The 13,661-nt window shown below is 47.8% G+C and overlaps 3 protein-coding genes across 3 annotated transcripts; 2 read left to right on the plus strand and 1 right to left on the minus strand.

Annotated features, from left to right (window-relative positions):
* Positions 1–856: 856 nt before the first annotated feature.
* On the minus strand, positions 857–1,408 carry ABOM_001196 (uncharacterized protein; the record flags this gene model as incomplete). The annotated part of the gene is made up of 1 exon (XM_022528326.1): positions 857–1,408. The coding sequence occupies one exon, from the start codon at positions 1,406–1,408 to the stop codon at positions 857–859; it is 552 nt and encodes a 183-aa protein (XP_022393995.1).
* Positions 1,409–8,836: 7,428 nt separating this feature from the next.
* Positions 8,837–11,838, plus strand: ABOM_001197 (mRNA-binding protein PUF3; the record flags this gene model as incomplete). Its single annotated transcript, XM_022528327.1, has 7 exons — positions 8,837–8,866; positions 8,923–9,064; positions 9,130–10,254; positions 10,317–10,420; positions 10,474–10,752; positions 10,811–11,366; positions 11,420–11,838. The coding sequence occupies 7 exons, from the start codon at positions 8,837–8,839 to the stop codon at positions 11,836–11,838; spliced, it is 2,655 nt and encodes an 884-aa protein (XP_022394000.1).
* Positions 11,839–12,818: 980 nt separating this feature from the next.
* Positions 12,819–13,460, plus strand: cwc21 (U2-type spliceosomal complex subunit CWC21; the record flags this gene model as incomplete). The annotated part of the gene is made up of 1 exon (XM_022528328.1): positions 12,819–13,460. One exon carries the CDS (start codon positions 12,819–12,821, stop codon positions 13,458–13,460), a length of 642 nt encoding a protein of 213 aa, XP_022393989.1.
* Between the last annotated feature and the right edge of the window lie 201 nt (positions 13,461–13,661).

Consider the following 13,661-nt stretch of genomic DNA (forward strand, 5'->3'; position numbering starts at 1 on the left):
CACCTCCGAATTGGGACAACTGTTTACTGGTTGCGGTAATTCTATAGTTCCTATAGTGTACAAGTAGCGATTTGGTGCGCATTCTTAGAATGACCGAGGGCCACCTGGCGCCAAACCATTGGTATATTGTAGAGCAAGGACGGAGACATCGCAATTTGAATGAATGAACGCATCCATTGAGGCCCACGCAATAGTGGCCGTACAATACGTTGTCAGACTAGTTACATACATTATCCAGCTATAAGACACCCTAAAGGCAAACCGAGAATTGTAGGGACGATGATGGTAGGATAGTAGAGTAAAACGTTGAAAAAAACAAAAAGGTCAGTGGGAGAAAAGAAAAGAGACCCCTCGAAGGAGAATGAAATTGAAAGATAATCCAACAAACAGGTGCGTAACGTCTTTCCAACCCTAGTGACGTGGCAGGGTGAAAGGATCTAAGTGACCAAGCACGAGAAATGAACGCCTTAAGTAAAATGAATGTTAAGAAAAAAAGGGGGGGAGGAAAGAAAAAAAAAATTCGAGAATTGAACCAACAGCCCTTTGCTATACACAATTCAGCTGAGGCATGCCTTATAGTTCCGTCTTCGGGTGGGCCAGGCGAATACTGTCCCACAGGACAAGAATGAAACTCCAAATCGCCGAAGATCAGTAGTGCAGGGGTCAGACGGGAGATATCAGTTCGCGTATGTGCAAGTCACGAAGATACAACGAGACGCAAGTGGCGCTATATAAGAAATGGAAAATCTTCGCCGGGATATCGTCATGCCTTTTGAAATCGTCGAAGAGTAAGAGGAGGGAAGGGGTATCACAGATAGAATAGACGGCCGCTGGTATCTAGTTATCAACGGTTCGTTTAAGACCATCTTTTTACATCCTCTTTCTCCTTGAGGCCGCCCATGCGCTCAATGTCCAAGGATTGAAAACGCTCTGCATCACTGGACTGATATGGCGGCAGTTCGTCATGGCATGGCTCCAGTCCCACACCACCAGCATCGCTAATCCTCACAACTACCATGCGTCCAGATTTGCGCTTTCCAGATTCATCCTCCTCCTCGGGGAACGTAATGCGGATCTCCGGGACAGGGCTGGGTGGAGGGCTCGACGAGTTCTCCATGAGTCTCCTCTTCTCATCGTAGACGAGAACGGATTCGGTCTTAGCATATGGCGGCGCAGAAATCGTGAGGCTGCGGTGATGAGTCGTGCACTGGCCGTTATGGACCGGGAGTTCGGATCGTTTCCGATTTTGGCGCTTACGGCGCAAAACAAGAAGGGCACCAACCAGGGCGATACCGACTAGAAGGAGGACTAGAAGAGCGATCAAAAGATCGATCATGGCCGGAGTAAGTCTATCATCGTTGCTTTTTTCATCGTCACGGGCGACGAGCCTTTTGAACAGGTGCATCATTTTGGATGGTCAAGTTTTCCGGCAGGATACGGTTCTCGGATTCGGTTTTTGAAAGATATTTAATGTAGCGCTATTCGTATCGACAAGACAGGCGGAGAAGTATAGTTCAATAAAGGTTCAGGTCGTACTGTATACCACCACTGTCAGCGCTGTACTGGGCTATGACATGGTGGATAACACTTACTCAACGTTCCAGCACAGTGTCTTCACTGGAAGGAGAAGAATATAATAATAACCAGAGTGACTATCTGGTGATAGTCGTGGTGCGTTCAAGACAAAAAAGAGGGAATGTATCAGGTCGGTCGGGCGGTCTGAAAAGACGGGGTCGCAGGACACAATGGATCGGTCTGGTAAAGGAGAACGAATGGACAGCGAGGTGAACAGCTGAAAGAGTGAAGCCGACACCTGCTTAGGATAGAAAGAACGTGGCGAGGAAGGAAGGAGGAAGAATGGATTGAGGGCCGGTATGAGTGGAATGAAAGCCAAGGGAAGAAAAACAAAAAGAGAAGGGAAGGGAAGGGAAGGGTCAGACGGGGACCAAGAGAAAGAGAGCGAGAGAGAGAAGAGGAGAGACAGGCGCCTACGAACGCACGGTCAACCAGCCGGTACAACGGGAACGAGGCGCAAGGGTGCCCACAGGGCCAGACCGTCCAGCGAACACCCAGCAAGGGTGAGTTGGTCACTAGCCAACGACAAAAGATTGCTAGTCTTAGACTAAATGCCAAAAGGATCCACCAGCCCGTTGTTTGTTTGTCCATTTCCTCTATGGTGCCTCTTGGCTGTTGGCCGGCGGCGGCGCTACAGACAGTTGTAATCTCCCCATCGCCGAGATTTTCGCCCTATCAGAAGGCCGAGGTCCCTGAACTAAGCCTTTTTCAACCAACTTCAGCATTCCTATTCGTTAATTCCCCTGGTGATTGATGCTAAATTCCACCTGGCATTTGTTAGGCATGTCCATTTTTGGACTCGGCCCCCCACTCGACCTTGTTCACGTCTTCTTTTTTTGGCTCATTCTGATTTTTTACCCCTGAATACGTAGTGTGATCCAGACTAGATACATATTTAGAACTGCCAGTTGTTCCGTCAGATTCAATAAATAAAAATAAATCCAGTAGTCGTAGTCATAAGGACATATAATATGCACTGCTTTACCATCTTGTCATATGCATGGCAGCGAACGTTTTTGCATACAGTCTATGTCTAGGATAGACTCTGAGCCGCGCCCTCGCTGCACTTCCGTCGCAATTGGCATGCGACTCTCTCGGATATCCCTGAATGATTGCATGGTTTTCCATGCATTCCATACAGAAAAGATGTATGTCTCAGACCGCAACGTGTTTGTCTCTGGATCATTTTGAGGTGCGAGAACTTCCTGACGGCGACCTCAACTTCATATGATCTCACTGTGGAGTAAGTACAGTACTCTGTACACGAAATGAGATCAAGGCAGGGCAACAGATTTAAGGCATGGCATCACCGTCAGCTCTCCCGAGTATCCAACCCTCCGTGCGTCCACTGAGTTGCCCTTTTAGTTTGCATATAATTAGGGAGCTATAAATATGTCTAATTTGATCTGATTTGAAGACATCCATGACATCATTGTTTCATTACCTATAAAGGAGAGACAAAATATATTGTTTGATCCCCGCTCTTGGGAACGCCGAGGTCAAGTTTCCCCGGGGGTAACATGTGGAAAGTGGGATATTTAGTAAATATAAAATCATAACTCACAAATGCGTCTCTGTGAGGGCGTGCGATCCAGGCAAACACGCTCCCAACTAGGCCCAAAGGTCAGATAATTCCGAATCGTAGATTCGGAACACCATGGATCGCACCTATATAGTATATCGCCGTTACAGTCTCACAAGCCATGTTAGCTACTGCAAAGTACATGGAAAATACCGGGGAGATAGCATCCCCAACAAGTATAAACTATAGAATGCCATCCAAACTACTGATCTCAATCAAGCCTTCGGAAAATTCCGGATTGGTTCAATGTCGCTTCGGTCATCGGTGCCAAAGGTTTCTCTCCAGTTGGCCTTTGCCCTTGATGTAGTAGGCTACCTATCTAAGCCTCCGCACTCCGCACTCCGTTTCAAACTAGGTCGTCTACTTACGTTTGTTTGCTACAACCTAACCTTTTGATCCAAGCCTATCATGGCTACACCCCCGTCAGACCCGACGACTGAGCTAAGACACTCTATTACGTGACGGATATGTGGAAAAAAACATCACAATATGTATGGGATTGGTAAGTCATATCATTGCCATTCAGATCCATCCTTCAACCTCTACCTAACACGCATTCAGATATCGATTTCCAAGCAATTTTGGTAAGTCACGCGTACAGGACTTGAACCAACCCACTTCACTCAACCGAGGAAAGGCTTAAGTAGAGCTAGCCCTGGTAGTCAAACGCTTGGTTCTCGCCACTCATTCGGTCATCATAGTGACTAATGTCCAGTATTCCTGTCAAACCAACCCAAAGACCGGCCTCCCAAGGATCAGTGATGTCAGCCCTACACCCATGGTTGTCTCGGGAGATAGATATGCTCATATGATGTGGTCCTTACTTCAAGCGAGCATGAGCCGACATAGGCTCCTCTGGAACGATACCCTCACCGCTCCAGATCTACAGAAGAGAGCCATGGCGAGTCTGGCTTCCACGATAGTTCGCATTACCCCCTCTTCCTCCCATGGATGGTTGATGCGCTGGTTTGTTGGTGTGCTGGGTGTCTCATACGAAGTATTAGGCTAGACCACGCGTCAGTTCGACTTTCGGAAAAGCAGGGCATGGTGGCATAATTTACGGCTTCTCTTTTCCCAACCGATCTCTGGAAGTTTTTAAGTCGCCGGGGCGTACGATTTTAATTTTAATTTTTCTCGCTAGTCCGATGGACTTCATGATTGAGGCGACAGGAATACACCGAAAATTAAATCGAATCCCCGATATACAAAACCACAGATGGGAACAGCGCCTGAGTGATAAATCGCATATTCGAGCAAATACCCATTGCGTTCTCGAACGTGAGGTTGTCAACCACAAAAATATATGGTTTGAGGGCAATAGTTAACAGATGTCAAAAGAATACACTAGTATCTTCTGGTATGGTAAAAACATGCTGCTTGTTTTCATACATGGTACATCAAAATGGGTACTAGTAGTGCATCTTCAGCTTTGTACTGCCAGATGCATCTATAATCCGCTGATGTAGGGGTTGTAAAAGAATGTGTATATACTACACCGCCTCTCGCTTGTGTTAAGGATGTCTACATAGGTACGTTTTTATTGCTTAGTCGTGTATCTTGACAGGGTTGGTGGTGATACGACGGGAGTGATATATATACTTGTGGTCTCGCTACGAGACATGTAGTTGGTTTCAGTGCCTCATAGAATGGCGATGAGGGGTTTACGGAAAGATTCTTTACTTGCTACGCCGGCGACGGCTAGATTTTTGTAGTTGGGCTTATTCCGTGGAGATAGAACTTGGTGCCATTTCCTTATTAGCCCTTCCTATGTCAACCAGTCAAATTCGGTGATGATTTTGACCAGACTGACATTAGTACTAATACGAGACAAGAAAGAAAGTGAAAGAAATAGAACAGTGGAATGAAGTCAGATGGATCAGAACCAAGGTAAAAATGGTCAACATCATTACATGAGCACGTACGAGCGTGTGTGTCATGGATACAAGCCCGGTTATTCTCCATTCCAAGTATGGATCTACCTTCTGACATGGTATGTACAAGGGATCAAGATATGGATGGAAGTAATATCCGCAGATATCAAGTATGAATATTGGGGGAAGCTTGCCCTACTGGGGAAGAGCTCTTTGGCTATCATGACCACGCAAGGCTGTCACTTACACCTTCCCATTGGAAGGGGCTAATAGTAGTATGAATTCAGCGATAACTCAAAGTTTATACCAAGAAGGTACAAGGGAGTCTAAATGGGATGATTCCGAAGATCGACTGGCTAACGCATACCACTGCAGATCATAGGTCAACGACACTGTAGATGTGTCCCGGAAGTGTTAGCATAGATATAACCAGTTATTCTAGGCTGTCATACTGATAATACAATGGAATGACAATGAGAGGATAGACCATCCACAACAGGAAACCTCTCAAATAGGTGGCCGTTCAGAAGGGTATCGCGGATGAAACGTAACTGAGGGGTACACCAGTTGGAAGCAAGGGGCGTTTGCCAATGCTTGTTGCCGGTTACGACTTGCGCGAATCACCCCTCTTGCTGGTATTCTCCAGGTACCCTGTACCTTGTCGGGAGTGCTGAGGTCAGACATCATGTCATAAAAATTCCATGGATGGGCGTTTCGCCGCTCGGGGATATGTTGACCTTCAACCATGTACATACGGGGTAGAAGGTGTCTCTATGGGAAGGCTAAAGCGAATTAAATTCCAGTATGTGTGGGGGGTTAAAAAAAATAATAGAAAAGCAATAATTAAAAAAAAGGACAAACCAACCATAGATGTGCACGGATAATGAGTCCAGGAAGGATTATGTAGTAATGATCTAAGTACGACTCGGTGATGTATTTGGGTATTTAATTGTCATGTTTCTCGTCATAAGACCAACCCGCCGAATATGAGGCTGTCCTTAAGAAAGCCAATTGTACAAGACCTTGTCCCTTGAACAATACCGTGTCTGCTCTGTACCTAGTAGGTAGTAAGTACTAGTAGTATGTAGTCTCTGTTTTTTTCGTTCTCTTCTTCTCATCTGACTGTTTTTCTTTTTCCTTTTCCCCGCCCTCTTTACCTATTTTTTTTATATTAGTCGATAAATCTTAATGAATATTCTGATAATCCATTGTAGGTCACTGAGTTTTCCCTCAAAAGGCTGTTGAACTGGTCTTGGAACAGGACAACTCAACCCTACGTAAAGCAGGGATTGAATAAACTAATTTATATCCGCCGGCGTGTTCCTTTGCCTATGCCCGATAAAGTATTGTTTCAATTGTTATGAGGAAAATCAAGCTAGTTTAGTGGATCCGATCGGTCGGGCTCCAGCACAAGTAAACTTTCGCAGTAAGTCTTATTTTAGTTAGGGCTTGAAGCCAGTCAAGAAGTGCGGAAGTCAACGACCGGCGTTGACTTGACTCTATATCCAGTCAATGCTACGGGGAGAATACTTCTCTTGGGGGCTCTCTCTATTTCCCCCTTCATCTCGAGAATGACTAGCGGACATTGGGGTGTTCGCTGGCCAGGAAGTCATGTCCGAAATTGGGGCAACTAACATGGTCTGTTCGGCCGTACCAAGAACTCTTAATTGGTCTCCACAATAGCCTCCTTGATATCCTACGTGGATCTAAACAGAGGGCAAAAAGACGATATATTACGCAAAATCAAAGTATACCAAGGGTGAAGACCATGGATTACCATCTTTAATATCTGACATCGGTCCTGTAGCACCCGATCGTGAGACAAATCAATATGAATCTGGGAGGCACTAGTGTCAAGAACCGCAGTTCTCGTCACAAATGGGAGGGAAAAGGTATCAGTCTTTTTTTTTTTTTTTTTTTTAATTTTCCCTTTTCATTTATTTCCGGCGAAAGGTTACCGTAGGTCCCCGACCACTGCGTCATACATCTCGATTACAAGGACAAGCAAGTAAAGTTAAGGACTAATTGTATGACAATAAGAGGGGCAGAAAAAACCATAAAAGAGGTGAAGCCTAAAAGGTAAAGAGCGACGGGAAGGACTTTGGGCCGGCCCCAGAAACATTGGACGGTGGTTTGGAACGGTATGGGACGAGTGGACATGCGATCAGCCTTAGGCAAAGTTGATTTTACCTAAAGGCTGGGCGGTACTTGCCCTTCAGGTGTAGCGCTCATACTGCGATCAAGTCACTCGCAATTCAGGACAAAGTTCCTGAACGGATCGACAGATCGTCTTGGTGTATTGTCACCAGTGATACACCAAATATACCTACCAACCGATGGGCGCCTTCCTGAGGGTCTTCCAAGACACGCAGCATCTTTTTTCCAGCTCGACCATTTTGTGACCAGCTTATCTATCATCTTGACTCTCTCATCGATTGCAAAAAAGACTTCATATTTTTCTTTTTTTCTTTTTTGCTTTTAATCCATTTTTTTTATTCTCGTCTTTTTTATTCTCAACCATTCCCCCCCTTCCTTTATTTTGAACTGACTCACTCCACTTTTTTTTCCCACTTTTTTTTGTTCCTCCTTCATCCTGAATCCATTTAGTGCTGCTTGTCTGTGCTACCATTTTCTTTCACTTCGTTTAGGAATTTTTCCCACTGCGCTGCCTCTGACTGTCGCTCTCAGTCAGCATCTTCATTCTTCTCAACGATATCATCAACCATCATCCTTTCTTCTTCCCCCGCCCACCACTGCCGTATATCTCTCAACTCCCCACTGGTGTGGAGGTCGAAGAGGATTTACTATCGAGATTGATCGCCCCCCCCCAAAGGACCACTTTGGGTGTCATGCTTGCCTTCGCCTGTGTCACAGCTGGATTACATTAATGCCGTGCTTTGTCTCTCTCGCCCACATTCCCATTTATCGCTGCTCCACCAATCACGCCTGATCGCCTCATTTGCGCAACGAAACACATTCCTCCCCATAATACTAGTCGCAATTTGACTGAATCCCTCCCCTCCCCCTTGCTGCTGCGAACCATCAAATCTCCCAGACGCCTATCGGATTGAAACACATTCGAGTCGGCAACGTTCTTCGTCCCGTTCCCTCTCCACAAAGCACATGAGAGTGATCTGCGAGATTCGAACTTCCTGGAGCATGCACGGAGCGTAGCAACGTCGCGATACGCACTGGCAGTCTTGATCTACAGCTACTTGCGGAGCATTACACTGGCAACGACAGGGACATTATCCAATTCTCGTCGCCTTGCTTCTGCGTTGCTTCTCTATTAAGCATTTCTCGTTGGCCCGCCTGCCACTTCACCTCCCTTTCGTGCCCCTGCGATCCCTTGTATAATCTGTACATGGTCTGACCGCATTACCTGTTTCGACAAAAACAATAAACCCTATTATTTTATTTTTTCTGACCTTGTTTCGGTAAGCTCCTCTTTTTCATCCCTTCCTTTCTTTCCCTCGTTCGACTCGGTGTCGCTACCCTGGGTAAGTGCTCTTCTGTGAGAAGATCTCCTCACCGCATTACAACACCTCGCTAACCATATGACTGGGCCTCGTGCAGGTCAATATTTACCCAATACCCCGACAGGCTCCTCGTGTTTGTTCGCCACGGTATAACTCCTATCGGTTCGACGCCGCGAATCCACAGTTCGGGATATCAAGCAGAGGGAGCACTCGCAGAGAAGAAACAAAGTACGGTTGGAGACCGTCTGCATATATTTCCTCGCTGTTCGTATACATATTTTCCTTGATTCTGTCTTGTGTTTAGTTAGATACATGGTGGTATGGCCGCGATGGCAGCAAACGCGAGCGCGGTGCATCATGTGAGTCGCAGATGGCTGGGATGAGTTGATCAGGTAATTGACAGTTTTGTATCCAGGCACGGTCGAGCCGAAGCTCAAACATCCCTCCATCCAATATGGGTGGTGAACGGAATCGTGGAAGCCATGGCGGTATGGGGCAACCTTTTGGTGGCGGGAAGGCGAGCTGGAAGAACACCATCTGGGGTGACAATCTAGGAGGTGAGACCCTTGAAGTGCCTTCCATATTGGCGAAATTATACTGATGTTGGGGGGGGATCGTCTAGACCAGCATGCTGGTGATAAGGCCTTTGAAGGCAAGGCTGGCTCCAGTTCATTGTTGTCATCGTCCGAATCGGATGGGTGGAACGGTCGCCCTAATATGCCTTGGAGTACTGTGAATACATCTTCAAATGTTCTCGCTAGAGCTACAAATAACAGCATGACAACATCGCCCATCCAAACCCGGGCGGGTGACCGAGGAACCGGTAGCCTTGCAGAGGCCGGTGACTCCTCGTACTTTACATTACCCCGATCGGCGGCAATCGGTGGCACTGCTGGATCAACAAATCATAAGGCCTATCTCAACACCGGGTCAGAAGGTATTTCTCCTTCCGGGGATGGTATCACATTTTCTGGTTTTGGAAATTTCAGAAATACAGAGAGCCGGCGACATGTCAACGCTTCTGCCTTTGGGGGCAGCCCGGTTGGATCTGGGTTCCCGATGAAACCTGGATTCTCTAGCCCGCTCGAGAGTAGCAGGCCTGATGAAATGCCATCCATGTCTGCTTTACCCCAGGGCTTGCCCGAGACTGTCGCACCGACGCTCGGTCGCAACTCTTATACGCATGCGTCACACAACTCGGCATCCTTCGCGCCTCAGAGACCGGTACATTCTTCATACCCATCATTTCACTCCGAGAGTCAGGGATTTGAAGGTCGATATGCCGGCGGCCCTGCTGACATCAATTCTGGTCTAAGTAAACTCCACTTCAGCGAAGGTAGCTATTCCGCGCATCCTTCGAGTACCCGCCCAGGGTATTTGTCGCACCCATCTTTCGATGGCTCTTTCCAGCGCTTGAAATACCAGGGTGAAGAGCCCGCCTATCAAGGGGCTGGCTACGCAGGTGAAGGCGCGCCAGATGTTCAACTTGGATACCAAGCTCCGAGAAACCGAATGGGAGATAACCCGATCTCGCCGACAGAGTATGCCAGGGTGGACAGCCCAATGTATGCTGCGCTTGACAGTGGGTCGATGCACGTCCCGCCCTATAATAACGCGTCTGCTCGTTTATCTGAAGCACAGGCTGCTGCTCTGGAGCGCCGTTTGCGAGAGCAGGAGTTAGCCCAACAAGCAATCAACCCGCTCCAAAGACTGCCCTTTACCCACTACGACCTTGCCCGCTATCCAGGTACAGGTATAAACGCTTTGTCAGGATTCTATCCGGTCGCCCAACTTGGCGCAGCGCCCTAGCAACTAGAGGTCACCGCGACCACGATCCAGCCCAGACAGTGCGAAGTCCAGTATTAGAAGAGTTTAGGGCGAATAGCAAGGGAAATAAACGATACGAACTGAAGGTAACAATTGACTCCACGTTATTCGAATCATCTCGTGACTGACAAGAAATTAGGATATTTACAATCACATCGTTGAATTTAGTGGTGACCAGCATGGATCGCGTTTCATCCAGCAGAAACTGGAAACGGCCAACAGTGACGAGAAGGAGCAGGTTTTCCGTGAGATCCAGGGGGATAGTCTGCAGTTGATGACAGACGTCTTTGGAAATTACGTTGTACAGAAACTCTTCGAACATGGCAATCAGACGCAGAAGAAGATTTTGGCAAATCAAATGAAGGGGCATATCCTGGCTTTGTCTACTCAGATGTATGGATGTCGCGTCGTGCAGAAGGTAAGAGCCTCTCGTAATTATCTCTTTTCCATACAGGCCGGTGGGCTAATCCATGCAGGCGCTTGAGCATATTCTCACCGACCAACAAGCTTCTATGGTGAAGGAGCTTGAACATCATGTTTTGCGATGTGTTCGGGACCAGAATGGAAACCATGTTATCCAAAAGGCTATTGAAAGAGTGCCGTCTGAGCATGTGCAATTCGTCATCAATGCTTTCATTGGTCAGGTCGAAAAGTTAGCTACTCATCCATATGGCTGTCGTGTCATCCAACGAATGCTGGAACACTGCAAGGAAGAGGATCGCGAGGCGATTCTTGCTGAGCTGCACGTCTGCACCGCCAAGCTGATTCCCGACCAGTTCGGTAACTACGTGATCCAGCATGTAATTGAGAATGGCGAGGACAAGGACCGATCCCGTATGGTTACAATTGTTGTGTCAAACTTGTTGACCTACTCGAAGCACAAGTTTGCAAGCAACGTGGTGGAAAAGAGTCTCGAATTCGGTCTTGAGTCTCAGCGTCACCAAATCATCAGCATGCTGACGTCCACTGATGACAATGGGGAGAACCCCTTACTTGGCCTGATTCGTGATCAGTTTGGCAATTATGTCATACGTAAGTCCTCACACTCGTGGGAGTATACCTGAATAATACTAACTTCTGTACAGAGAAAGTTTTAGGTCAGTTGAAGGGCGCAGAAAGAGAGGCTCTTGTTGAGGAAATCAAGCCTCTCCTCAGCCAGCTGAAGAAGTATAGCTATGGCAAACAAATCGCAGCGATTGAGAAACTAGTTGCGGACTCAAATTCGCCAACTAATGGCACTCTTCCTCCTCATACTACCTCTACCACACCACCAAACTCGCACAAATCCTCTCCACAGCCATCAAAGCGGGCTGTGAACGGCCTTGATGGCTGCCGAGCGCCAGTCGTGGGCGCGGCGCCCCCGACTCCGCCTCCAACAGACACTCAGAGCAACGGTGATGGATCCAGCGACACCAAGACCGAGACTAAGAGCACACCTCTCGCAGCATCTGAGTCGGCTGGCACGACCCCGACTACTTCTGTGGAGATCAACGGTCCCAACTAGATTGCTATGACGTTCAATTCTTCTTGCTTCTATTGACATATTCTTAAACCGAGTCACGATTCGCACAGTCCATTGTGTCGAGACACTCAACATTATTCTTAATCCGGGCGTATACATACAGGCTTTCTGAGGGATATATGAGCTATCGCTTCGCTGCTCCGCTGTCGCAATTTATGGCATAACGGCGTAAAAAATACGGGTCATGGCGGGAGCTTGCTTTGCTTTCTTCTTTTCTTCTTTTTTTCTTGTGTCATTTTTTTCATGCCCCCCTACCCGATATACTTCTTGAATTCTCTTTTACACTTTTAATTTGCTCATGGCTTTCACCGGTTGTTCTGTGACAGGTTCGATGTGATGAAAATGAAGACACGTCTTTATAGTTGTCGATGGCTGTATTTCTCTTTGTCCAGGTACGAGGTGTCGGCGTCTTAATTGGTGAACAAGGGAATACTGGGATATCACGCTTGATTGACCTCGAGGGTTGCAAATGGGACCTTTGGACATATGGGAAACTCTGAAAATAGGGAGCATCAAAGGAAGTGCCTGGAGCATGTAGAGGCGATCTGCCGGTATACAGTCAATCAATCCAAAAGTGCTGATGAACCCGTCATCTCTAGAGTTTTGTAATGTAGAGTCGTCCAATCTCTCACTACTCGTCTGTTGTTGATCTGCCATACGATCATGATCCTGCACTTCAAACTGTCGCTTATCAGCATATCACCACGTGACACGATCATAGCTTTTGGACGCCTCAAGTCGCAAAGCTTCAATCTAACCCGAGCGCCACCATTCCGGCATCACATTCCGGAGGACTGTCCCAAAACCACGACTGTATGCTACCGCTGTCCTCACCTTGAGCACCAACTCCAAAACTTTCTATCTATCCCACGGTCAACGGAAAACGAGCCATCTACTTACTCCACCACGACCTCCAACCCTCAGCCATATTACAAACAAACAAGGAAAAAAAAAGCCCCACAATGTCTTCAAACGTCGGTCTCAATACTCCCCGCGGAAGCGGCACCTCAGGGTATGTCCAGAAGAACTGGGCCTTCATGAAGCCGCGCAACGCAGGTTACGGCGCGCCGTATCCACCCGTTGGAGCGAACAGCGACGCAGGACGGCCCTTCAAGCAGCGGCTGCCTGACAAGCAGATTCTCGAGCATGATCGGCGGCGGGCTATCGAGGTGAAGGTCATGGAGGAGAGGGAACGGCTGGAGGAGGAGAACGAGCGGATTGAGGAGGAGATGGCGGAGCGGAAGAAGAAGGGGGATAAGGAAGACGGGGAGGAGCCGGAGGGGAAGGTTCTGTCGGATGAGGAGATTGAGGGGCGATGTGATGCTTTAAGGGAGAGGTTGGTGAAGGAGATGGAGGAGGAAGAGGAGAGGAGGGGTAAGGAGGGGGAGCGGAAGGGTGGTCGGTCTGCGCGGGATTTGCCGCCGAGGGATAGAAGGCAGCTTAAGTCGTACCAGGTTCATGAGCTTGCTGAGGCGAAGATTGAGGAGAGTGAGCGGTTACGGAAGGCGCTGGGGATCAAGGAGGATAAGGAGACGGGGGAGATTTCGAGTGGACGTCGGGATTGGGAGGAGAAGAAGCGGGAGAGGGAGCGGGATCGTCCTTGAGCTTCGATTTGTTCTCTTGGATTCGGTGCGTTTTTTGTTCGTTTCGTGATAGTGTTGAGTTGGGACATTGGCGTTGCGGAGTTACTGCACTTGATTCTTGTATATGACAGACAGGATTTGGGATCATACGGAATGAAGTACCAGAGCATGTCTCATGATGACCATGGTTATGGTATTCATAGCTTTGTCTAAGTCGTTACA

This window comes from Aspergillus bombycis (assembly GCF_001792695.1).
Source record: "Aspergillus bombycis strain NRRL26010 chromosome Unknown contig00004, whole genome shotgun sequence".
NCBI classification, from domain to species: domain Eukaryota; kingdom Fungi; phylum Ascomycota; class Eurotiomycetes; order Eurotiales; family Aspergillaceae; genus Aspergillus; species Aspergillus bombycis.